The 26,137-nt window shown below is 39.0% G+C and overlaps 1 protein-coding gene across 8 annotated transcripts in view; it reads left to right on the top strand.

Moving 5' to 3' along the window:
* LOC132258177 (polypyrimidine tract-binding protein 2) overlaps positions 1-26,137 on the top strand; it is a 203,115-nt gene that overhangs the window by 78,432 nt on the left and 98,546 nt on the right. For 7 of the 8 annotated variants that reach the window (XM_059755321.1, XM_059755325.1, XM_059755322.1 and 4 more), the window contains one exon: positions 21,197-21,292. The exons of the other annotated variant lie outside the window; for it this stretch is intronic. In XM_059755321.1, the coding sequence (XP_059611304.1) occupies positions 21,206-21,292 (87 nt within the window). In that variant the 5' untranslated portion in view covers positions 21,197-21,205. The remainder of the gene's footprint in view (positions 1-21,196; positions 21,293-26,137) is intronic. 8 annotated transcript variants of the gene reach the window in all.

The following is a 26,137-nucleotide window of genomic DNA, read 5'->3' as shown; positions in this document are numbered from 1 at the left end:
GTGACAACCTCAATTGACATGAAAGCGCGTAGTTGAAAGCATTCAGAAACAGAGGTGATAATGCTGCGAAGCTCCGGCGCAAGAGGGATGAAAACAGCACTGGAGAGAGGCATGAAAAAAAAAATATATCTCATGAAAATGAATAACCTTGGGGAGTGATAAATTTCATTAAGTGAAAATTTCATACACTCTCAAGCATCTAAATATGCGACAAATGCCAAATTTCCATTGATTTCCTCTTTCTCTCTTCGTCCATGTTCAAATTTGCATTTGACTCTGGCACAGAAGTTTTCCGAGGCGCTCGACTTGTCGCTCGTCGGGATTCTTGACGGAGAGACGTTGAAATTGAAATATATACAAACTTATTAACCTTAATTGAATTTCTCACAGAAGTCCATTAATATGGTCCTCTGGGGGATGTAGAGACGTTTGCCCAGAAATTCTGGGTGAGCGAAAAGAGATAAAAATTTAATTCCGTCCCATCGTGCGCGCGTATTCTTTACGATGGGAAGGTTGTTTTAGCAGTACAATCTAATAATAACATATTCTCATAAATGGAGTGAAAACTTGTATGAAAATATCTCTGGAGTTGTACAAACACTGTTTAGTTAATTAAAAAATAATACAATAATTTCCCCAAGACTTTTTTTCATTCGCTTTCAACAATTTTCCAACTCCCACTCATGGTAAAGCAGAATTTCCTTCGTGCCTAATCTTTACTGGGCGACCTAACAAACCACTAGGAACCGAGTTTAATAATGTTTTTCACACCTGAATGTGGCGAAAAATGTGTATTATTATCTTCTAAAGGCTTTATGACACTCAGTGTTTCAAGGATCGAATTTTATTATGCTCTTCTGATTGTTTATTATATTATATTTTTACCTAAAATACGATAAATGTGTCAAGTTGATAATCTTTAAGCTGAATTCCTTTGCTGCAAAACACAATCTTCCGTTCTTTCTGCTCTTGATATGTCTTGAGGTGAATCAAGAAATTTCTTCGCCTTATTAAGTTTATCCGCAAAAGATTTCCCAAACGGAAAATATCAAAGGATATCATTACCAATTATAGTGAAAATTTTCTCAATGGAAAACACCCAGACAATATTTGCCGTCATGAACAATTTCTCGGAAGTCTGGCATAAAATGGGTGCAAATAGTCTTGGAAATAAAGCGAAAGAGCGGCGAGAAAATTCAATTGTTCTATGTTTTCTAGCAAATTTGATACTTTCGGCCAAGGTGAAAAATTGATGGGGTTTTTCATCCTTAAGAACCAACCCCACACAGTCTGGAGAGATGAGAGAAGACAAGGAGAACCCATTTTGAGGTGCGAAGAAAACCTCAATATTCATGCAAATTGGCGTGAATGTGAATTTTCATCGATTTGAAATCGGTAATATGTGTGTAGATATACAAACAGCCAATTTTCATCTTCGGCATATCCAAACATCACACACTTTCGCCGCTGTAAAATCAAATTTTCCCGGCTCGAGAAACAAATCTTATTTCATCGAAGGTTTTTCCCGTGAAGCCACCCACTAAACAAAGAGGCGAGGGTGGCTTTTTTCACGGCGCCGGGCGATATTATTATAGATCAAATATGATAAGATGCCATGATGGGCTAAAGAAGCATACCGACACATACGTATCTTGGATCTTGTCTTGTCTCATTCCATCGTGAGACTTTTCCAACGGGAAGGCCGAATGGATGGGATATTGTTGGAGGGAAAATGGGAGGGAAATTACACTTTGGAGTATTATTTTCACATTTCCCTCAGTGGGCTTTTCTTCCCTCCCCCAAACATATTCTCTCCTTGGCTTTTCAATAACTGAATACATTTCTCCGGTGTGTTTTTTTTTCTCTCGCATTGCTACAAGAATTGCCACAGCAATTTTATCTCTCCTTCGCCCAGGGCTTTTCAGATCTATGGCGAATGCATTGAAAAGCTTTCGCAGTGGTCGAGCAAATTCCCAGGGAAATATGAAAAGAAAGTAATTCTGAGATGATAATTCAGGGTAGGATTAAGATTTCTTCCAATATAAATTTGTAGAGATGCTCTGATTCCCACTTCATATATAGAGAAACCTAATTCACTTGAAATGAAAAATTTCTTTTACTCTCCTTTCATGAGCGTTTTTCTCAAGTATATTTCATGTTCTAGTGGAAAATACGTTATTTGCGGTATGAATTGTACGGAAGAGCATTCATTCAGCGTTTAGAAATGGATGTAAGAGATTAATTTGATTTTTTGTTTTATTTTTGCAGGCTTTTCAATTTCATAATCATTAAGATATTTACTATTAGAATTATAAAATTAAATAATCACGTGTACTATCGCAATCTTGGCTGGATTTTAGTCAATAAGTGGGTGAAAAAGTGGGAACAAGAGGTGGATGCGGAAGTTGGGTGATAAAATAGATTCTCAATATAGATTCAAGCGTGAAATGATGTTGCACGAAGATGAGGCGAAGGGGGTGTTTTCTTACAGGTAAAATGGGTAGAAAGAACAGGATTTCCAGGGCTTTGTGCCTTTCACTCCGTACACTTTAACTCGTCAGCTTTCGCTCCCGTGAATCCACGTCTTGGCGTCTCGGGCTGCAGCACTGGGGAGTAAAGATTAGAACATGATAGGCTCAATTCAATCCACACCACAAATAGCACGACCGGGGCTGCGAGATGGAGGGCTGATGATGGAAAACCCGGGGTGACTTTAGCCATATACTATGCGGCTCTGGTGTGTGAATAGATTTGTCATGTTTCCGTGCGATGGAAGCACCACAGAGATGGCAGTACAAATGGCGTGGAACAGGTAGGATGAGAGGGGAGAGAGTGAGAGCGCGGAACCCGGTCCAGATAGTAGGCATGCAATTTCCGTCTTGCGCAACCGGAAGATGTCCTCATTTTGTGCAGTGGCCAGAAAAAATTACACTTTCACATGTGAATGAATAGGGGCGATGGCTTTTTGTGTGCCTTGCGATACCTTGGGGAATTGCTGGTCTCTCTCTCTCTCTCACCATCTTCTTCATCGGCCCATCAGTTGAGTGGGTCTTTGTAGTGTCTTGAAAATAAATTGACATTTTTTTTCACCCCCTATTTTGTGCTCTCTGTCCTCCCATATTTCCGCATTTTTCTCAAACTGTGTGTATGAGGGAAAATACCATGTTAAATTGGATACATCGCACAATTATTATTTCTCCTGCTGCTCTTCCGCGCATTCTTCTCTCGTAGTACACTATGTGTACATTTATAGACAAATTGGTAGTTATTGGATCTAATGGAGTCAGTGGGAAGGTATTTATATTTAGTGCAGACTTTATTGAGCGAATAACTAACGTATAATGGAATGCTATAATTTATTTCAATGTTCTCTGAATATTATTTGACAAAGCAGAAGCCACGTGTACTCTGGATAATCTTGTTTGTATCATATCCATATCAATTAGGAGTATGTTTGTATGTCAGATTCGATGGAAAAAATCAGACTTATTCTCAGAAGACAGACCATTTATAGCATAATGCCGTCTAATTACATGACAGTGTCTTGTAGTCTGCAGGCAAATTGTACGGAGAAGCAGCGCACTGTTCGCAAAAGGAGGAGCTGTATACAGTAGCTCATCAATGTTAAAGTGTTTTGATTTATAATGAGATAGGAGTTGTAAGTTGGAAGATGCGCTTGCAGTATTTCATCCCTGGCAGTGGCGTGGGTGGGGCTCTGGTGGGTGAGCTAATGGCGTTGTGGAAGTGGACAAAAGACGAGAGTGACGTAGATTTTCCGCACGATGAAAGCCACATAAACATAAATGCGTAATTAGGGGATGAAAACCGCATTTAAATAATTGCAGGAAAATTACTCATTTCTCTTATTCAATTGCGCAACATGGCACACACTGAAGAGATGCTCACAGTGGAGTAATTATAAAATGTAGGCATAAAATGAGTTCGGAATGCATCCGTAATGTTGAATAAATTCCTCGATTTTTTCCTCGATTGAGGGCTTTGCGTCTTAAGTGAGTTCCTCTTGTCCTTCCGTTGCCCAACATGGCAACAGATGAAGGTGTGAGACATCCTCATTTTGAAGATTGGAGGCACGAGGAGAAGAATATTTTTACAGCTAATGCAGTTGAGTTCAAGAAGCGCGACAGAACCTGGCGAGACTGAAAAATAACATAAAGTTAATATTTTCTTTTCTCCATCAAAAAACTTTTGCAATTAAAATGAATTCATTCGACGTTGAGCAAATGAAATTATGAAATTGTCTTTGACTTGTACGTCACACGGAGGGTGGAAACGGATACGTCCTGTGCCCATGGCGAGTAGCGGAGAAAATTGAACAAGTGCCTCCGGGAGAGTGACATACATAACTCCAGTGAACGGTGGAGGTGGGTGGAAAGTGTGGGTGGCGCTCTTGCTACCCTTGAGCGGGAGTTTGGGTGCATAATTACATTTTGGCATCAACTTTATTTCAATGAGCATCGCGTGCGCATGATTTGCATAGAGTGTTTATTTTTCAATCTCAGCTTTGTCTCTTCAGACTACAGAAAACATTGCATGCGTGTTACATGATCAAGAGATTAGAAAAAGTTAATAATTATTGATGTCTTCTGACAATTCCGATTTTCAGGGCTCTGAAAACAGTTTCATTACCACAGCATGAAAATATTTATAAATTTCAATTAACTTTTTCAACAATATTGATTATCAGCTTTCCACATATATTTATTAAAACACCAATTTCTACATTTCGATTGCAATGAAGTTTTTGTTTATTTTCCCCACACAAATGAGTGCAAATATTTGGGTTAATTGATCACATCGATTCATTTCAAATACAAATGCTTCAATTTTTTTTTCATGATGCTCAATTAGTATTAAATAACCATTAATGGATTTGCATGACAATTTTTTTTTTATAAAGCTACAAAGCTTTATTCTCATATTATTTTAATTATGTGTGGCGTATTTGAAAGTTTTGCTGAATGTCTTCAGGGGAATGTTGGCATGACAAGGAGTTGAGGTGTGGGCAGGCAGAAAACTTTAAAACTCCGAGAATTTCCCTCTCAAATCGACTGACCCAGAAACTTTGGCACAAGAATTTAGCACACTTGAAAGGATTCTTCAGCATCTGGCCCGCAGCCTGCCATTTTCAGCACTCCTGCAGGCGAGGAGAGGTGAACTCCTTTCTTCATTTCATCACCATCATCATTATCACAATCGTTTTGTTGGCCCTGGTTTGGGGTGAAAGTTCATCAAAATGTGTGTTTTCCTTGGCGAATTGCCTTTTTCTTTTCTTCTCTTGCTGTGAGAGAGAGAGAGAGAGAGAGGAAAACAGCAGGAAAAAAACACCTCAAATGATGTGTAAATTGCTGGCCTTTCTTATCATTTACTCTCGCTTTCTTATTTTTTAACCCTCTCTCGTTGAGCACTTTTTCTCAGAACAATTAGTGAATGACCAGTCGTTGAAAAAAAAAAGGATGACTGCCTGAGTAGATTGAGAAAAGTGAGGTGGAATGAGAAAAAAAGCTAATTGTATATAGGATTTTGTGTGTTGTTAAGACGAAAAAGTTCCTTCATTTTCCGTACAAGTGACTTTATAGTATACTTTTGTACACTCCACGTTACTTTATAAATTTTGTAAAGTTTCTCGTTGTTTACTGATAGGGAAAAATTGGATTCTGCCAAAGTCATGAGGTGCATTTCTCCATGAGAATCTCCGAGACGAAGGAAGAACGTTGTTTATGGTTAATTGGGAGAGAAAAAAAGGGTAGAGAAATGGTATGTGAGCTGCAGGAGTCAATTTTAGTTCATGTGAATTTCATTTCGGAGCTTAAAAATAAGGCCAAAAAGGAGCTTTTCATTGTGGAAGCGCTCTCTCCTCTGTGTTTCTCTCTTTTCGATACAATTGAAGGTATTTTTGATGAAATTCCATGTGAATGCCAGTTCATGGAACAACAATGGCATTCAATATTGATTTCTCGAGCTCAATTGATGAAACAATTTGCTTGCAGTTTTGTGGTTCCCTCTATAAATTAGCAATGTAAATTGTTTTTCATTTCATTTAACTTGGTCTGGCATCCTGGAAACACCGCTGAAAAAAATGTTTGGTGGAACTTTCGATGAGAAAAAGTGTAAAGTGATCCTTTTGGGTGGTTTTTCACATTGTAATAAATGGTATTTTGAGCGAAAATCAAGCCACGTTTCTGCAAATTCTTGGTTATTTTTCAATTTTACAATGAATGTCACTAAAGATGTTTATCTCTCGGGAATATCTTGGAATTCTACGGGAAAGGAGACACAAAAGCGTGGAAAGGCAAAAAAATAATATCCAAAGCATGAGGGTAGGGAAAGTGCTGCTGATGGTGGAATAAAATTGTTCAAGACTTGTGGAATTAATCAATTTAAACGAGCTCCATAATTGCATGGTAAATTGTATGTGGATCTAATTTACACCGCGTGAACTCTTTATAAATAAACTCTTTAAAATCTAATTAAATTCTCAGTGACGGGGGTGGCGTGGCATTGTGGAAGATCGTGAGGGGATGGCGCACTCAGACTGTCTTGTGTGTGGGCTCACTGTCGACGTCTATTTAGAATTATATCTCGCACCACGAACAAACACCCAATTAATTTAATTGCCCAACAAGAACCCTTCATCAATTTGGTTATTCACCAGCAACTTTCGCCACTGAGTTGGCAGCCAGCATATTTCCTCTGCCGCAAAAATTAAATACACACATTGTGAGATCCGTCATCGATGCAAAGTCGCCCAGATGAGATTTCTCAAGGCATCAGGCGCCATTGAGAGGACTTTTTTCCCTCAAGAGGCTTGCCATTCCACAGGAAACATTTAATTAGCCACCAAAAGAGATTCAAGATGGAATCAATTCTCCAGGGAAGAAGCAAGAGAGGGGAAAGAGAGAGTGTGTATTGAAGGGTGGGCGTCAAGGAAGGAAACTTTGTGGAATCCACGTGTTGGCGATAAGGCGCAGAGATTAGCCTTCATGGTGTACAAAATGAATACAGAAGCACTACAGTGGCTTAAATGGTTTTAGTGTAATAGAACATTGTGTATAATAGATTATCACAATTCGTGTGATCTGAGAGAATATATATTGTAAGATTGTGGTGTACATTTTGTCTTCTTCACTCTGTCTAACACTGGCGGGAATATCAGGTTAAGAGCCCGAAAGATTGAGAATGGGAAAGTGAGTGTGAGAAATGGGGAAAATCCTCCGTTGGAGGAGATTTTGAGAGGCGTCTCTGAGGTGCGATGTCGATTAACTGCGGCAAAATTCCACAATGCGCCTTCAGCGACGCTTCTCCTCCTTGCATTCGCGCTTTTTGCCCGGGGAAAATGTGCGGCTCAATTGAAATCAAACAATTTCAATGTAATCTTGTTAAAAAGTTAAAAACTCCACCCAACATGCTTTCGCCATGTAGCGAGCGATATATTTTTTTTCCACTCTCTGGCGTCTTTCATCAGAAAATCCACCCACTCCTCGGGACTTTTTCCCGGGTGCGCCACAAAAGGAAAGTATATAGCGAGAAAAGTGAGAGAAATTCCATGATGGTGATTTTACCGGTGGGGGGGGGGATAATGGTGTGGGAAAATCGCAATTTTGAAGTGAAAATTTTCCACAAACCACACGTTCACCTGCCAATTTCAGTATGAAAATTTATCGGACATCCTCGCAGTGGTGAAATACCTTCTCATGCGCAGCCACTTTGTTGCGGCCTCAGAAACTCTCCACTGGACTTTTTTTTCTGTGTGTGTATCTAAGCGAACAAGCACAATAAATTTTAATTATACGATCTCATTAATATGGGAAGAGGAGGAAAGAAAATACAAGGGTCCTAGAAAAAGAATGTACCCCCAACCAAAGTGGGTGGACAATTCAGGAGAGCACACTACAGGTGCACAAAAGAGAGCTTTTCTCCCATGCAAAAGCTTCAAAGTATTACAAATTATTCAAGAAATCGATATTTGGGATTTTCATGCCAAAGGCCGAAGCTATTATTGCTAATATAAAATGCTTAGAAATTTCATAATAAATACACTTCCAACACAAACTCTCGCCTTCTTCTCCGCTAAATAATTTATCATCTATTTTAAATATTTTATGATCTATGCAATGATTATAATGAAGTACTTCTCATATGTGCTAAAACCAATTTTCTTAATGTCTCTTTTCAGGTGAGTCTCAACTATAATAGTGTTGATGTGACTGTTGGAGCTTTTCAATTGTTCAAACAAAGACGTATAAAACACTGAAGGTATGAGTGAAATCAAATTAAGATAAAATGGATATGCATTGTCTCATATTCCCTCCGCTGCCAGCCATTTACATTCACATTCCACAAATTTCCATATGATGAAAAATTGATATGCCGACCTGCAAGTATTTCATTTTGATTTACAACCCTTTGCTGAGCTGAGAAAATTTCGCTGGCAATTTCTTTTCAATTTTTCGACTCACCATCGGGTAAATAAAGCACTGCCCCAGCCCTTGGGCCGGGTTGATCGTCCAAAATAAAACGCTTATTTATTGTTTTTCATTTCGCATTGGCGCAATTTGGGGGGATAAAAAAAAGGAGAAGCAGAAATGGCATGAAATAAAATGCAGAGAGTTGAATTTATTTCCTCAAGATCTGGCGGTTAATCTCTGTCATAACTCAAAGGTTGAAATTTTTATTAAATGGTCCCGCAGGGCGCGCAATGTTTGCGGGGCCAAAAGTAATGCCCCTCCACATATACACACACACACATATTGGAATTTTGGGGCCTCCACCATGCGAGGAAGGGTGGCTGTAAACATCTTTTGCATAAGTTGACTTCTGCCATGCACGCACTTCTTGCTTTCAAATAAATTTAACCAATTTCTTTGTTGCTCGCCTGCCCCGCCGCGCGGCTCTTTAAATTGTCGTTAAAATTTTTATATAAATTCCAACCCCTAAACACCCCCAGCGACCCATCGCGCGAGGTTTGGGTGTTTGTCTGCGGATGTGATGAGGAGGAGAGTCACGTACGGCGTGTGTGAAGAATCATTTCACTCTTGACAGCGCGAGTTGTAACTCATCACTTGGCATCCCCCGAACGGCGAACGCCGCGCTTCCGCCCTCAATTATTCACCATCCACAGAGTTGGGAGAATGTGGAGTGTCTCAGGCATTAGGAAAATTCCTCACACACACTCTAAATTATTTATTTTTAATTGCCTCCATCTCGCAACGCGCTTTTCGGTCGCTTCGCATTGCAAGATGCTAGAGCGAAAGAAAAGAAAAAAAACTCGCATCCCCAAGAAATGCGAAGACGGTTTTGTGTGAAAAATGGCCAAGGGAGGAGAGAACACCAATTTCACATGCACTGTAAATATGACGCTGTATCATTAAATATTTAAGTGAGCGCAGAAATTGGTGCGACGCTTTAGTTCACAGTTTGGTGAAGGAGAAATGTATTTCATCGTGCTTATCTTGCGAATACTGGGGAGAGGATTTGGATCGTTTTTAATCTGCAACTGATCCAGATGCAAGAGTTCACGCAGTTGACGCTCACAATACTTCAAGTGTGTATGAAAGCAACTGTCGACAATAGAGAGCTGAAACTATTCATCACTGTTGGATAGTTGAATTCGCAAAGACCCTTTGCCGAGGAGTCCTGGACAGAGTGAATGAACAGGAAGATTAAATATGGTTATTTAGTTAACAAAACTATTCTCTCGGGTGCACAGATTTGTTGGCGCACGCCATAGGATTGGTGGTCAGGTACAAGAGAGAGAGAGAGAGAGATGCTCTGGAGATTGTGCTGAAATCATAGTATCAGACGATTGTCAAATAAACAACAAGTAAAGCAATTAATTAAGAGGAAACAGTTTGCAGGTATTCTCAGATATTCGGAGTCTCAATAATACAAATGTGTGTATTTGTGGCCATTTTGATTTAATCTCTATGCAAATTCAGTGTAGGAAATTTACCTACTGAGAATAATATGCGATCATTGGTCCTCATTTGCTAGGCTGCTTAATGCCTTCCAGCGTCCTATAGTGCTGAAGGTGCAAGTGAAATTCCATACAAAACTATGGAAATCTTATTTGTCCATGTCCATTCTCACAACAATTCAACTACAAATATAGTGCGATGTTCCGGGGAATTCTGCAGAGATATTCTCTCAAAGGATTTTTGGGCGAGCAGGTGCGTCTTCACACGGCAAACTAAAGGGAGTGTTGCAAAGTTTGACTATAAGATTTTCAATTTATTACCATCGCTCTTTGGACAAATAAATCTTTTCAGTTTATGCGAGGACGCGTTCAGCGTGTATCTTTGAAATTACTGGGGCTCTTGAAATGATTAGGTATTAACTTCATTTGCGCAATTATGGAGGCTCTAAACAGGCCAAACCTCCGATGACTCTGACACTTAACAGGTGAAATATAATTTGCAATGGCCGACTAAAGCATCACCGTGAAAATTCACCATTCACTCACTAACGAACTTTGGAATCCCCAAAGCCAAAAGCCCAGGCCGCCCAATGCGCTAGTCGGGGGAAATATTATGCGGATTTGCCACAGCATTATGCATTTTCTATTGACTAATTGTCCGGTCATCGCTGTGTTTGTCTATGGCCGACTAAGTCCTGGGCAAATAATTTAGTCATTGTATATCGACAATGTGTCTCAGCTTGCCTATAACCCATATACTCACCTTTGGCCATCTGTCCACCCCCCAAAACACCCACACCCAATCACAATGGTGGCAACTGTTGTGGGCGTTTGATATTCAATTCGCCAAGAGATAAATGTGCCGATTGGAAATGGGAATGTGCCGGTTTTGTGTGTGCTGAGTTGCTTCTGCTTCAGATAGGAGATGTGTCTTCTTTGTTCTGTTTTGTCATGTGGCTCTTGGTGAAGCTCGATGTGACTACGGAATTAGTATGAGGAATGGATCAGATTTCTCAAAATTCATACTTTTGCCCTTGCGAACTGCCAGACTTCAGGGTGGTGAACTGGAATTCTCTGCAGGTCAAGCTCTTAAGGTTGCGGAGGAGACGTTTTATGATGCTACTTGAGTGTTATGAGTGGAAGAATCTAAAGCCACTTCCAACTCTGTTGTGTTATTGTGTTCAATACGTGAAGATACACCATATTATGTAGTCCCTGATTTGGGGCAAATTGAGTAGATTCTCAGCCTCACACCCTCGCAGATGCGAACACATAATGTCTACATTTGCGACTGATGGAAATTAATACGATGTGCGGTTATGCGTTAATTGAGTATGAATTATTCAATCCGGATTCGGGAAATATGGATTCGGTTATATTGAAGGCAGCCCGGAAGGGCTTCGGTTTGTATTGTGCCAACCCAAATGGGCCGAAACATTGGGGGTTGGATTGGGCTGTAAGAATCAAAAGGGATGCTATGGGTGAGATATATTGCTCTGGTGGGGTGGCAAGCCACGCTCCTTCTTTTGCGCCAACACATGCGGATGCTGAGACACAAGGCACAGGTAATCTCTAATTGAGATGATTAATTATTCAAATTAGTACAATACGGATGTCTATAAATGGTTTCTGCTACATTTGCTATGATAATTGTAAATACAAATCTCCACCTGCAGGCATCGTGGTGCATTGTCTCCCTGGCAAAAGGTCGTTCGGCATTGTGTCACTCAATGGGGAATGCTGATAGTTCACTGTACCATAAATATTGCCCATGAGATTGCTAAAAGGCCCCCGACAAGAAGTCAAGTGATCAAACGATATCAACTCATGTGAATGCATAATTTCGCCTGTCATGTCAAACAAATTGCATGTGAGTTCTTGAGAGAAAATTTTATTAATTAGCTGCATTTTATGGTGCAATTTCTCAATTACCCTCTATATTCGTCCTGGCTCTCTGCCTGCCATATTCACACTAGGCTCTCACTCTCTTGCAATTTATGGCATGTTCAATTGTGTGACAATTATCGGTGAAAAGACCAATTAATTTTATCTCTCTACCAACTAAATGGGAAATTAATTGATTTCTGGGGAATACAATTTCGGGGGTTGAGATATTCCATTGCGTGCAAAGTCATTAGACTTTACCTCAATAAATACTTTATGATTTGTCTCTAGAGATTGGATATTTATCTTAATTAAACACAAAAAGGGAAGAGGAGTATAAATAACTTAGAGAAACCTTGTATTACTTACTTCTGTGGAAATCTAATAAAATAATGTACTAAAATATTAAACAAGGCTTTTTTTATGTACATTGTAGCAAGACATTGCAAAAGAGGAGTGACTTTTTTTTTAATAATTCAATTTCATATGACAGTAGACATGCGAAAAATGAGTTTATTAATCGTAATTCTGCATGCATATGGAGTCCATTTGACAAATTTTACGTGGAGTATTTTTTAATGCACCCTCTTCGGTCACTTTAGTAATTCCATCAGTTATAAATAAATTAATTATGACATGCAAATTTTCCATTTCGCAACCAATCCCACGTGCAGCGAGACATCATTTACCTGCGATTATGTGCATTCGAATGGGTTGGAGTTGAAGCTGCGGGGAATTGTCAAAAAACGAACAAGTTGATTATCTGGGTGGCAAATGAAGCATTAATGGTGGAGTAATAGATTCCGTTTGTTCACCCGGTGAAAAAAGGTGGAGGTTTTAATTCAAACGCCAGGTAAAAGAGAACGCTGTGAGCTAAAGCTAAAGCATTCATTTATGAAAGCTTCCAATTTACTTAATTACCATTTTCACTATTGCACATTTTCAAAGCATTCCATTTTCTACACACAGAGTTGTCAATAATCATTTATCACAGGGCGAATTGATACACTCTCAGTGATTTCTAGTCCACTTCCATTCAGGGATTTCCAACCACACATAAATTGATACATTGACTTTTAGATCCTTCGCTTCACATCTCTGGTGGTTCACAGTCACATTGAAAATCCACCCTCTGGCCCTCCATATAATTACTATTCAATTCGATATCCCTGGATTTTGTGTGAGGCGAGCAAAAGAGGGGAAATCACGATCCATTTTTATCCACTGTGAGTCTCCGTGGAAAAAAGGACTCATGATATTCCACCTGGAATTGGTATGAATATTGAAAAGCCAAATGTGAAGGGCGTACTTTCGTAGTCAATATTCCACACATATTGATGGAATGATAAATGGGGCGCACAATGATAATTTTAGAGCCACACTATTTCGTGCAATTCAAATGAAATTAATCGAAAGAGTTTTCCGCATGGAAGATTGATTTTCCCTCTTTACGGTCGGCTCTTTTGCTGTCTCTGGGCGAGAAATATCGATATTGTATAGTTAATTGTCTTTATTTTATTGATCTTTTGTGCAATTATTTTTATATCCCAAACCTACGGGTGAATGGAAAACTATGAAAAGTCGATTTACCATAATTTTCGTCTTATGTATTTTTGAAAAGCCTTTTATTTGTTCTTTCTGTACAAGAATTTTAAGATTTGTATCTTATGAGACAATAGAAAAAAAATCTTATTTATCTAAAAAGCACAAATGGAAAAAAAATTGTCATGTTTTGCGAATGAAAAGTCGAATTTTCATTGTTTACGCTGTACAATTTTTCCAAGATAAATGTCTCAAAAATTGCAGTCAAATGCATAAAACGTCTTTTTAGAAAATATTTGTAGATTTTCAGAATTATCCTAAAATGTTTTTTTGGACTTTAAATGAATATTTCTCATATCTTTTAAATTTTTTCACCTGAAAACATTGAGAAAAAGTTCAAGTAAAGTATGAAAAGTTGATTTTTTGTATAAAATCGACTCAAAAACCATTAAAAATCGACTTTGAAAAGTAATATTTTCAGATTTTCTATTAATTTTGCTACATTTTAGTAAAAAATTTCAATAAATACCAATAAAACATTTACAAAATAAAAAATACAGAGCAATATTTTCACTTTAACGAACGATTTGAAGGCATTTTGAGTATTTTGAAGTAAATTTGGCAAATTTCGGAGCTGTTTTACTGCAAAATTTTTCACTCGCTTTGCTGAAAATTGCGATTTTAACTTTTTATAGTTTTCGAGGCACCCGTCGAAACAGGAGCGCTTTGATAAATTCAATATGATTTTTTGAAGTTTCTGTTCATCTCCGGATGCAAAATTTGCAATCACTCAGCACAAGTTCCTTTGGAATAATTTACAAGAGTGCGCACGTTGTTTTCTCAACAATCAAACAACTGATGGAAACTGATGGAAATACAGTGTTTTCGCGTGTGTAGTTGAAAATGTGAAATATTAAATTTGGAACTCACACAGTCAGAAAGGGGGGGAGAACACAAATAAAATTAACTTCTTGTAGTTGTGATGCGGAAGAGCTCCAGCATTCGAGAGATTCGTAGTGGAAATTTGTTCGGTATGCAATTTCGAAACTGGAGAATCTCTGTTCGAATTCCCTTCTTGCTATACCACGTATTTTGGGTATTTTCACTGCTAATGCCAGTGCCTGGATACTGCAGAGTGAACAAAATCAATTAATTGGCATTATAATCTGTTTGAATTCCCAACGTTTTTGGGCTTCCCACTGGGCGGTGGCCGCCCAATTGATTAGTCCGAAGGCACGAGGAGCCGTTGGATATTTGGGAAGAGGGGAATGTTGAAGTTTCTAAACAAATGTCTGTGGCTTGTTCTGGCTGTGTTTAATTTTATTGTAAACAAATTTGTTAAATTTAGCCCAAACACCCCCATTTTCCGATGCACTCGAACTCTGGGTTGAGATTTAATGAGTCGACGCTGCACTGACAGGACAAACAATATATGATAATTCTCAAGGAGAAGGCAAACTCGATAAATCTGGGAAAAATTAATTGTTGGACACCCAAGTTTATTCATTTGTCTCAGCATTTTCACACTCAATTCAACCGCATTGCTTTGTTTACGCCAACGTCAGAGAGCGATTTCTGTTTGTTTTAACAAAGAATCATGTTTAGCTGACTTTATCTTGATAATTTCACTACAAATCTTTCGTATTACACTTTAAAACTGTTATCCTTTATTCCTTAAAAGTTGGAAAATACTTTAGAAAGTATTTGTCATATATATTTTATCGGAATATTTACGAGATTGTTACATAAATTCGACGTTCGTAAAGTGATTGAGAGAGTAATTCCGTCTCAGAAACTCTACAATAAAATTCCAAGTAGTTTACCAGATATTTTCACGACAAAAGTGGAAATGGAACTTTATTGCAAATGTTTAAAAGATTCGCTGTGCAATTTTTTTTTAGTTTTTACGAAATGAATATGTTAACAGTTTATTTTGAAATTATGTGAATGAGAAAACACATTTTGTTACTTTTTAATGTAAATAAAGAAGTGATTTTACGATACATTTTGGACAGATATAATGATTTTCAAGGTGAAAAGAGAGCCAAAAAGTGTGTTTTATGTTTCAAAATGATTTTTTTTTCATCAATATTCAGTGGAATTTTTGAAGATTCTCAAGAAGAACATTTACTTCGCATTGCGCACAATGAGACTTTTTCCATGAAAAATATATTTGTCAATTTTCTATTCAGTCACTTTGTGCATCAATATTCCGTTTGAAATTGTCGTTGGGACAATTCAATCCTTTTCCTACGGAAGGTAGAGAGAGAGAGAATCCATGAGTGCCTTTCTTTAATCCTCTGACAATATACCGTGAATTGTCTATACGTAATTCAACATCTTGTGTGGATTCATTTCAAATTCACTTTCATTGTCTCTGTGCAGAGAGAAAGAACGAAGGTGAGTGAAAAAGAATTCGATGGAGAGTGACTTCATCTCTTGGGCTGTAAAATATGGGCAATGGTTTGAGCTTAACCTACACAAAAACACCGCCAGACCAGGTGCTTTGGAGCCGCAATGAAAATTCAATGCCAAAATGAAGTCAAGTTCATTGCTTACAACATCACAATGATTATCGTGCTCGAAAGCCACATTACCACTTATTATACAACACAAACACTCACAACAGAGAAAACTGTGAATGAAGAGCACGCACGAAACATTTGAGAAGCACTGTGAGGAATTGTGGACGCCGAGGGGTCTTTATCTTAACGATGTTCCGGAGAATTCTTGATTTTATTGCGTTTTTTGGAAGAGCGGCAAGTAATTTGAGAGGTCATAATCTTGAAATTCAAACTGCTAATTTGCCTAATGAATATTTGGAGGTTTTATTACTGAGAAAAAAAGAATTATTTAACGTTGATCTTGATTTATTCACATCCCTTGAAGTGGTTTTCTTTTCAACTCGACGGAAGAATCTTTCAAAAACTATATTCTATACAAGAATCTCAGGGATTTGATGTGGAACAGGGAAATTGTGGGTATTTGGATTGAGGGACAGCATTCACGAGATATAATGCGACAAAGAATTTCACACCCACACCTTGTCAGTGCATGGTTGTTATCAATATAAGTGCCTTTGTGCACCACAAGGGCATGGAATGCCTTTGATGGCGAACATCCAGAGACCTGGACAATCCCGAGTCATTAGCAGGTGACGCAAGGGGCAGCGGATGTGGCATTCGATGTTCCTCCTCCTCTCCTCTCCAAATGCCGGAGAATGTTGCCTCCAATCGACGCATTCTCCCACTCTCTGGTGACCACCTGACTGTGACTCGTTCCTCATTAACTCCCAAGCTCTACACTCAAATGGAAAATCACCGGGTATGAAATGTATGCAGACCAAAGAACCTATTCTGTGTGATGTCTGTGTGTTGTGTGTATCTGAAAACAAGTGTGGAGAGTTGCAGCACTTTCCACTATTTTTGCTCTGGCGCATATTTACATTCCTTGTCGATAATGTCTTTCACTTCCACGTGTCATAACAGCCAGAAGGTGTGAGATTTACGGCGGGGCCCTAAATCAAGTCAACAAGTCACGGCTGAATGTTAGTGACCCAATAAAACACATAATTTATTCATCTCCCGCTTTCCGCTTCGGCAAGTCCGAAATCACTTTATGGATTCATTTATTGAAATAACTCCACATTAAGTTGAGATAATCTCCCATCACTGTTTTGTTGTGGAATTTAAGGGATGGGAATTTCATTTGAGGCATTAGAAAATGCGCCTGAAGATTGAAAATCCCGATTTCGCCATACAATATTTCCCTCGATCAAGTGGAAAATGGCGATGAAGTGTAAATCTGAGGGTGTCTAAGAATGTGATTTCCATAGTGTGAAATTTGATTGATTCTACACGTGACACCCAGTCAAAGGGATGAGTTTCGACATTGGCAAGGGTTGCCTTGTGATGTCGCTTGGCGAGGGTTGGCAAATGAGTGAAATTTAGTGGAAGAGCAAAAGTGTCGCTGGGATGTTGGCACGATGAGCGAAGGTGATGAGCAACACGGAATCCTCCCCTGTGTGTTGCCTGATCAAACACAAATTTTATCACTCTGGCAATGGGGCGTAAATTCACAAACGGATTTCCAAATGAGCCTAATGTAGTTTTGTACACCAAGAGAGTGTGCTGCGAATGGAGGATTTTCACTCAGCTCGGATTTTCCTCGCAATTGTACAGCATCCAAGGGGGTTGGGAGGGTGACTGTGTGTGACGTGGTGTGGGGACACTCTGGGGATGGAAAAGATGTTTTATGAGCTTCTGCTGGAGGATGTCTGAAGATGTGCTGGTAAGTCATCCTGCATTTCACTTCATGAAATATTCTATTTCTCCGCACACACACAAACACACACAATCTTCCCGTCCAAAGTGGGGATGCGGCAAAAGAAGCAACAGCTCCACAAAGATGACTTACAATCTCGTTTCCATATTACATTTTCCATCCTCATCCTTTTATGGCCCGCAGAGACTACTCCTAGCACCGAATTCTCACCGATATTTCCGTGAAGTGACAAAGAGTTGGTAGCAAGGGGGAGATAATATGCTCTTAATCTGTACACCACTTCATAACACTTCCGGTACTTCAAGATTTTAGACTGTTTCGACAAAAATTCGCAAATTACACTAAATAACTTGAGGTTTCGTGCGATATTTCTATAAAACATAACCTACAAAAAGGATTGTTGAACTTCTGTTGAGCAGTACACCACTTCTGACTGTATTATCTTCCCCTTGGTTGGAAGTGAGAGTCTGTTGTGGGGATTAGAAATTAAATTTCAGGATCGTCTTTAAAGTGTAACGTGTTGAGTGAACTGGAAGGAAACTTGAATGTTGATTTAGAGAAGCAATATAAGAAGTGTTTCGCGATGAAATATGTCGCGATGGATGAGATCTCGTCCACTTTTAACGTCCCTTCCATTGAGCAGCAAGTTTAATGGACTGACATCGATTGAGGCTGAAGAATGGTGCGTCCGAGGGTTTGGGTGGCAAATGGAAAAGTGGTGAATTAGAGAGTAATTGCATCTATTAGTGATTATAGTGGGACTCATCGATCGCGACGCGATGATTCCACATAGTGCATGGAAGGGTTGACGAAGGACCACCTCGTCGGATTGATGTTGAGTAATTAGTGAGGGTTGATTGAAAAAAGCTGCGCTGTGAGATTAAAGGGGGGGGGAGAGAGAGAGAAAGTAATGCCGAATCGATTTCATTTGTCGAAATGGATTTGGTAATTATTTTTCCACTGACGTTCATCAATTTTTTTTCCGGTCCACAATTAGAGATTTCCAGTGTAATTTTCGCCATATATGTACATACATATATGAAATCATCTCTGCGGGACTTCGGAAGTGGGAGTGAAACCTGTGAACTTTTGACCTTTGCGCTCGATTAACTCTTTCACTCATGGCTTTGTGCGGCAAATCCCCAGGAGAAGGGATGATTTCGGACACCCGCAAAATTAAGCCAGTGACATGGCTAATATTTCGCAATTACTCTCCGTATAATAGTGTGTTGTGTGGAATTAATGGGAGCGGTGTCTGTATTTTTTTCTGACTTAGCAACTCTTCATATATACTCTCTTTTTTTTCTGACCGTCCGCAGAGCTCCCAATGCAAAAATTGACTCATTTATTTGGACTCTCATTTCGCCATGATTTCTGCTTCCTCCGCTCCGCCGTCGCCCCTTGAATTCCTCCTTTGTTTGCTTCTCCTCTTTTTCACCATCAGTTTCATTTTCATTGTTCATTCTTCTTCCAGTCCCGACCATTTTCGTGGCGTACGAATATCTGCCATCTCCTCATGAAATATTCAAGGCCAGACCAATAGCAATTCATTGACCCATTTAGTTTTCGGACGCTTTTTTTTGCCCAACTCTTTGCCGTGATAATTTTCAATTTCAATATAATGACGTGAATACCAAAATTTGTTCACTGCGAAAAAAATTTTCATATACGCAGTGACTTTGAGCCATTTGATGCCTTTTTTTTCAGTCTTCAGACTTGAAGATTCAAGATGAGAGTTTGTGCTTTTGGCGTCGTTGCGTAACATGATAATTTTGTATGACTTAAGTGGTGACAAAAGAATTATAAGATGCTTATTAAGGCTTTGTATTTAATAAATTTAGCAAAATTCACGCGTAGAAGACTTGCGAAAGATGAGAGTGAAATCATTTTGTATTTTGTATTTGAACAACACAAATCATGTATTTCAATTAACTTCTCAGGCAGTAATTAGGGTTGAAAATGCAATTTTCCTCCGTTGTTCCTTTATTTACCGTTCCTACAGAGGAATGCAAATGATCAAAATCTCGCGAAGAAAGTTAAGCAACATGGAGTTAAGTCTCTATTGAAGGAGAGGAAGAGGATACATTGGTGGTTGTTTCTTTACTGGGGAAAGTTCTCTTCTTATAATGAATTCGGAGTGGATTCAGTTTCCACTAAAAGGATACCTTCAAATGAGTGTCATGAGGGAATGAGAAGTGGGATTATTTTAGTGCAATTTGGGGTATGAAAAGTAGAGTGTATGAAGTTACAGTTCAGAGGGTATTTCATTTCATATTTCTTGGGATTTACCTGTGAAGTTATTCTATCATACAATTAGTTGGATGTTTCTGTGGCTTAACTTGGTACCTATTCTCTTTCCCAAGGCAAGAGCCATTCTCCCTCTGGGATTCAACCTATTCAATCTCATAATAACTTTCAACCGTGCGTGTCTGGGTGAATTTACTTGAAACTTTACATTGAAAGATCCACGAAAGAGACTCCTTTTGGCTCCTTGTCCTCTTCATTATGGAATTTAAATTGGGAGAATCTTGACGTTCATGGATTTTCATGTAATGAAAAGTGAATTTGAAAATCATAGGCACACTTTGTTGTATATTGGATTATATGGTTTCATGTAATAGTTCGCATGGAAGTGTTATTCACCGACATCCAGACTAAGTAATAACAAGTTGGACAGGTTAATTATCTCCGACATAAGGAATATCAAGTTCATGTCGACTCCAAGACGATATTTCGAAAGTTCCTCAACAATTTCCACACAGACTGTGCAACGCATTTCCGTTTCATGTTTTCCCCAGAATCATTTTGTGCCCACCGGCAAATGAATTGCATTCTATTGACTTGAAGTTTGCTGGATATGGCTTGGAGATGAAGCCTGTTGAATTGTCTAAAACAACATATATGTGAAATATGATTGTCGGTAACATCTCCATCATCGTGTCCTCTCCACTCCAATTGCCATTATAAATTTTCAATTAAGATTAAATGAGCTCTGTGAGCATGTATAACACCACATTACCTTCTCCCCAGCTTCAGCTCTTTTTTTTCGCCTCTCTCTCGTTCTTGTTCTTTCCGTTTCACCTCCGCGAGTGCATCTCCAATCTCGCCCCTCATCGTGCTAATTAATTAGAATAGATGCTGATTACATGCAATCTCTGACGGAGCAAAAAACGAGGCGAAGATGAGCCGTGTTATATCGGAAAGCGAGTTGGGAATGTGCTCATTTCAGGCAAAGTTAAGTAAACTAATCTCGAGAATTCCCTCATCCATGTATGGCGCACATGCCAATTTTCTATTGCTTGTTTTTCACTCACTTTAATTACGCTCTGACGTTAAAAGTTTCAGGAGGAAAGAACAAGATGAGGGAGAGAGAAAAAAAACACCAAAGACGCCCAAGACATTTCCTTTGAGTGCGAGACGCGCGTTCTCAGCGAAAAGTGGAGGAACGTCTTCAGCATAGAAGAAGAAGAAGCGTCTTGAGTTTTTAAGCGAATTTTCTCTGTCATTGAATCCGCAATGGTGGATTAATTGGTGATTCTTCTTCTCTTCCAGGTAGCGGCCATGATGTCCTGCCCCCTTCCTCTGCCTCTGCCACTACTTCCGCCAGCACTTCACGCCGATTTCCCACCTGTTCACATAGGAGTTAAGGTGAGTGGACAGTTGAGAGACAAATGGGATAATATCTTATTAACAATCTCCACGAAACCACACAAATGGGGATGAATTTTCTCATTTGGTGCGTAAAGCAGAGGAAATCACAGGAGAGAGAAGATGTGAAAATTTAATTACCAATTAATCAATTCTCAAAACTTCTTGCGAAATCCCCAATTGGCATGATGAATAGCGTCCCAATGCATTAACGGCCGAGTGACAAATACAAAGTTTGCTAAAATGTTTGAATTATAATTTGCGATGGGATATCGAAAGACTTTTGCCATTTATCAGCTTCAGTCTTATGTAATGTTACACTTGGGGATTCCCTCACTTTCATCCCAATTTACCAACTTCATCTTGAAATGTAGCCACCCGCAAAGGACCCTCTTCCCCACATATTCTCAAGCGGTCACTCTGGTGATCCCTGGACCGTCCTAAGTCAAGCTCAAATCCACCCTGACTGACTGGCAAAATAGATGTCCTCTTTCAATCTCTCTCTCTAGGTCAGAAAGTTTTTACACTTGCTTAGCATCGAACACTCTGTGGCATGTTGGAAAGAACACTTAAAACGACGAATGTGAGCAATTAAATGGAAGTTTCACTAAAACACTGCGTATAATCTCTGGAAAATGATGAGTATGAAATGTTTATGCAACCACAAAAATTCCCCCAAATAGGGCCTTAATTGAGATGACTCAGTTGGATTTTCACAGGTTTGTGCGTACTTCTGTAAAAACTGTGCTCATTAAATTTTAATTGTAATAGGGAAATGCTGAGTTCTGTGTTCATTTTTAACTATCTCTCTTTTCCTTTGCCAAAGCATCAGCGTTAAGTTTTCCCACTTGAGATTGTATCAAAGTTGAACATTCTTATGCACTTAAATTGCATCTTCTTCGTAATTTTTCACCATCATAACTGGCATTGGAAATTCTCATGAGAAAATTCATCAATATACTGTGTCAATGGAGTTCTTGGGAAATTCCACAAACTCTGACATTAAGACTTAAACATCAGTCGTCTAATTAAATAACTTTGTTGGGAAATATAATTGATTGATTTGGTTGCAGAATTGAGGAAAATATGTGGAATTTTGATACCAAATAATATTTTGCCAAAACTAAAAATGTGCTTTTACAGTGAATTTTTCTACGAATTAAATTAATACAAGTGATGCTGCATTTTAACATAAATAGTGCAAAATTAATTTAACCTGTGGTTTATTTGTCATTACAACACTCGCAGTGTGAATGAAATTATTCATTTTATACGATCAATTTGTGTTAAAGCTTGAATATTCATGATTCACTTGAAATTAAACCAACTGATTTGCTGCTCAATTGCATGAAAGACTCTCCTCTTGATGTGGAAGCTGTTATACAACTAAAGAAAGGGTGCTTTTGCAAATCCTGCAATTCAATACTCTGGCACAGAATTCCATGTCAAAGAGTGTGAGAATTTCGTTCTAATTTCTTTATAGAGATGTAGAAATTGCATGTAAATCATGAGTCTCTCTCTCTGTGAAGAGTAGATTTGAGCAGCAGCATTTCCTGGCCAAAGAAGAGTGCATTCGAAAAAATTTAATAATTCACATGTGTGCCGGTGGAAAATTTTAAAATGAAAGTGCTGGAATGGCGCAGAGCAGAATCATGTTACATTCCCTCAAACAAATCTGTTACGTAATCCTCGGCACTGCGAGGCTGATATTTCAATTCGCAGACACCCAAAAAAGGTGGTGTATGTAAATAAATAAAGGTAAATATATTGTTGGGTATAGAGCTTTTTATCTGTCTCTCTTGTTCATTTCTAATAAAACGTCCGGCATTGTGTGAAACTTTCACACTTTTCACTGGTATATTTCGAAATGGAAATGTTTCGAGTTCTGTGTACACATGGAAAAGGGCTGCAATGTTTCATCCCCCAATCTCTTATGTTTCACGAAATTGTGAACCCCACTTAGGCATGGACCAGCGACACAACATATCGCAACACTTCTCTCAATAGCAATTCAAGAGAGACGCTGGCATGACGGTGGAAACATAGGGCAATATATGGCGAAATGTGGCAAAATTGAGTTCACCCGTCTTCATCAGTCGTTCTGCGGTGTGGATGGGTTGGGTGACCAGTGGATCTATTGTGATGGGGACGAAATATATTTTCGTGGAGACTCATAAAACGTCACCTGTTCGAAACGACACCAAAATTATATTCAAATGAAGATAATATTGCGGGCACCAGCATCACAACAGTTGAAATTCATTCACCTGCTCGCTCTCGCTCGCTCTCTCTCTCTCTCCTCGGGGGGCGGTGCAGATTGGGGTGACGCGCTCATATCACTGGGATTTGGCGGCTGCCATTTTAAGGGAGAGTAGCGCCAGAGAATCTCCCGTGTGGCCCCCGGAGAAGGGGTGGCTTCATGCATGAAGTACGATAAATTACAGTATCTGCAGGGGAGGAATTGCGGGTTGGAGTGAAATTTTGGATTTTCTCAATTTATGAAGTAAGTTTGTGTGGAAACTCCGAAGCTTATATAACAATAGTAAGAGCTTTTCACCTTTTCGTACAGTTTGTTTCGCATGAGAAAATTGTAATTAAATGCTTGTGGCTTTTGTGGATGGATTTTGTAGAATATTTGTAAAAATTTGTATTCCACTAAAATCCAGGAGATGATGGTTGTTTATCATCTCTGTGTGAAGGTGTATTTTCTCAGCATATTCTGCGATGGTAGAAATTGAAAGGTGAGATAAAGTCAAGCGAGAACCCCTTATTTGGGCCCTTAGATAGAAGCCCATTGAAATATAATTCCTCAGCTTCAGTCTCTTATTCTATTCTTCCTGACGAAAATACCGTGAAAATCTGTGTGGCGAAAGTCGAGTGCCTTGTGAAAAATCATGAGAGTGGCAAACAGGTAGGCAGAAAAAGTGGCACATCGTTGAAAAACCAAAAGATTGAAACGACAACCATGAGATAAAATCTTGCAAGTCGGAGGGGGTGGACCATAAAGATGGGTAGTGGTGGAGGAGTTGAGGGAAAACACGCAGACGAGACGCACACTTGGGGGACATTTGCCATTAGGGTGTGTGACAGATAACGAAGAGGTAAAAAGGACACAGAGAGAGCAAAAAGGGAGAAAATGTTAAATTGAAAATTTTCCTTGAGCCACCTTCATTATTATGTTGTTGCTGATGCGAAGAGAGAGAGAGAGAGAGAGAGAGTGAGTGTGGGTGTAGAAGAAGTAGCTTTATGGATATTGTCTTAGGATTCATACGCTTGGTTTCTGTATTTTTCCACCGAGTTCCAAAATTGAAACAATAACACAATAAATGCACCCTTATGAAACTTTACTTTCCTCCCCCATTTATAATTATGCCGTGTTTCTCTCTCTCTATCGTGCCCTTTTATTCGCGCACGAAAGCCCAGCAACATGTCGGCCCAAAGCTCCCCGATAAGAACTACACAAGCGAACTTTTGCTGCTGAGAAGTTTTTTCTCCACACTCTCCACCATAACCATAAAGAAATTAATAAATATTACCAATGACAAAAGGAAGTTGAAAATTGAGAAATTTTTCCTCACTATTTATTCATTGGGGCTATTTTTGGGGTGCGAGCAAATGGAGAAATATTGTGTGTTAATCCCTTGGGTTTTGGCGTATACACAAAAACCTGCGGCGCTTTGGGTCTTGACAAAGGAGTTCAAAGTATCATTAAATGGTAAATTGTCGGAAACGACTGGGAGTCACGCGATTTTGGAATTGTGCGCCTGCACTTTAACAACACATACTTGAGGAAAATAGAAAATTCAACTCGCCCTCGCATTTCACCCCGGGTAAGGCGATATTGAGTGGGTGGGTATGAATTTTCCTCCCCTTCAATAGACACTTCAACATCAGTTGTGGGTGGGAAAATTGACGTGAAAAAGAGCACAAGTACAAATTGAAAATCTCTACACACTCACATATGTATATATGGAGAGATTAAACTTTCAACTTTTTACCTGTTGACACAGAAATCTCACTAGGAGAAAATTGAATTTTCATTCTCTCCTTCTGCACACACACACAATGGATTTCTGTGAATTAGTACAAATACTCCTTTTTTTCGCATTCTCTTTGGGTGTGAGAATGAATTGATTGTTAAAGCAAACAAATAGCAAAAAAATAACTCTTCGATATTTACGACTTTACACACGCGAATCCTTTTGTGATTCTAAATGGAATTGATTTAAGCTGCGAATGGAGGAAAAATCACTTCATTGATTCAATCTGATTTACCCATCAGACAATTTTTGTTAATTTCATTTCTTTCAGAAATTATTTTCAAATTTTTCATATGCGAATGAACAAAATATACTGCGTAGAACAAGTGGATAATAATTCAGAGTGAATTGAAGAATTTCTTCTGCTGATTTTCTCAAACTCTTGTGTTGTTTTTTTGACAGTGAGAAGAAGAACTTTGCAGGCCTCGCACTTGAAAATGCCGAGGGTGGAAATCAAAGGCGAAGAGCAATTCTATGCCAAGTTTATTCCCATCAATTTTCCACGAGCCGGTGAGGCCGGATGGAGGCAACATGTGAGCTTCTGTTGAAGGATTTCACTTGATTCTATCAGAAATGTATAATGGGATTTGTGTTGCTTTAACCCCTATGATTTAGGGAGCATTACTCGGAGCCACCTTGACGTCTCCATCTGAGCCCATTGTGCGCCAAATACCTGCCTAGATGAAGATTCATATGGAAGAATTATCCATGAATTTAGGAGGTGATGGAGCTCAAGAAAAAGTGTTGCTCGTGTTGGCTAAAAATAAAGCGGAGGACTTGCACACAGCGCTGCAATTCTGCGACT

This window comes from Phlebotomus argentipes, unplaced genomic scaffold (genome assembly GCF_947086385.1).
Source record: "Phlebotomus argentipes unplaced genomic scaffold, Phlebotomus argentipes genome assembly scaffold_4, whole genome shotgun sequence".
Taxonomy (NCBI): domain Eukaryota; kingdom Metazoa; phylum Arthropoda; class Insecta; order Diptera; family Psychodidae; genus Phlebotomus; species Phlebotomus argentipes.
Note: the sequence above shows the minus strand (reverse complement) of the source record. Positions and strands in the feature narration are given on the sequence as shown.